This window comes from Magnolia sinica, chromosome 1 (genome assembly GCF_029962835.1).
Source record: "Magnolia sinica isolate HGM2019 chromosome 1, MsV1, whole genome shotgun sequence".
Taxonomy (NCBI): domain Eukaryota; kingdom Viridiplantae; phylum Streptophyta; class Magnoliopsida; order Magnoliales; family Magnoliaceae; genus Magnolia; species Magnolia sinica.
Window position 1 is genome coordinate 45,804,611 of NC_080573.1, and position 1,176 is coordinate 45,805,786.

Consider the following 1,176-nt stretch of genomic DNA (forward strand, 5'->3'; position numbering starts at 1 on the left):
ATAATAACTATGCTAAAGATTGTATTTCTTTTTAATACTCTTAACTACTGCTTTTTTAATACTCTCAACAACTATAAGAGAGTGCACGTGGTAGATCCGAGTGAATGTTATGCACACGTCATAATAGGGCCACACAAAAATGCTAGAGATTAAAATACTTATTCTATAAACGTTGTACAAGAACCGACAATGGACCGGCACGTGTTTATAAGAAAAGGTAAACAATTCTGGGGCAACTCAAAATTCTAGTTACTTTTTAGGACAGTTTGGTTACCAAATAGTGGGATTACATCATCGATGCAATCACGTGCATCAAACTGGCTTCCTAATATGGGCCACTGATCTTTTATACCCAATAAACGCCTTGTAAAAGATACTGTATAACTGAGAAAACGAGATGAAGAGATAGAATGGCGTAGCAACACCAATGGCTAAGATCACAATGGCTAGCCACCTGCATTCTGATGCAACCACTGCATAGACGGCTGTCATGAACGAAACCAACATCGCCAGGAATGCGATGACCGTGAGCTGATGGCCCCACGTAAGTACACTAAATAAGAACATCTTGTGCTGGGACCATGCCCAGATGAAGCCCACCACGACGAGGAGTGAGCAACATAATGCAATTGTATTGGAAAGCAAGAAAGCTTTGAATGCGGCATGCTTCATGAGCAATGCAGAACCTTGATTTGGGCCATCGTTCTTGTACCCACCCGGCATTGTAAAAGTGGCAGCGAAGGTGACGCTGGCGATGAGCGCAGCCACCAATGTGTATGTTCTGACCTTGGATTTGTGCCTGTCACTCCTGGCAGCCCTGCGTTGCAGTCTTGTTTCACAAACTCCGCTAGGCATTTTCCGCCGCTGTCCACAAATTGTGCCTTGATATCTTGAGCGATTGAGCCACTGTTGTGAGAGGAAGTGTTAGTCGGTTCCACGGTAATTGGTAATTGTTTTGTTTGTGGATGGAAAAATCATAACGATTGTATTTCTATATTATTTTAAAGTCAAATTATCACTAAAATAAATTAATGATATTGTTTAGATAAGTTATCAATGATTACAAATTATTTTATCTGTCTCTTAAAGACTTTTGCATTTGACTATTGATTTCCATATTTAATTTGACCATGATCATAATTGATGACATATTTCCTTTACATTACAAATAATTGA

The 1,176-nt window shown here is 39.5% G+C and overlaps 1 protein-coding gene across 1 annotated transcript; it reads right to left on the bottom strand.

The window, feature by feature from the left end:
* Positions 1–233: 233 nt before the first annotated feature.
* Positions 234–855, bottom strand: LOC131246116 (protein ACCELERATED CELL DEATH 6-like). Its single transcript, XM_058245994.1, has one exon. The coding sequence runs from the start codon at positions 853–855 to the stop codon at positions 313–315; it is 543 nt and encodes a 180-aa protein (XP_058101977.1). The 3' UTR covers positions 234–312.
* Positions 856–1,176: the final 321 nt, after the last annotated feature.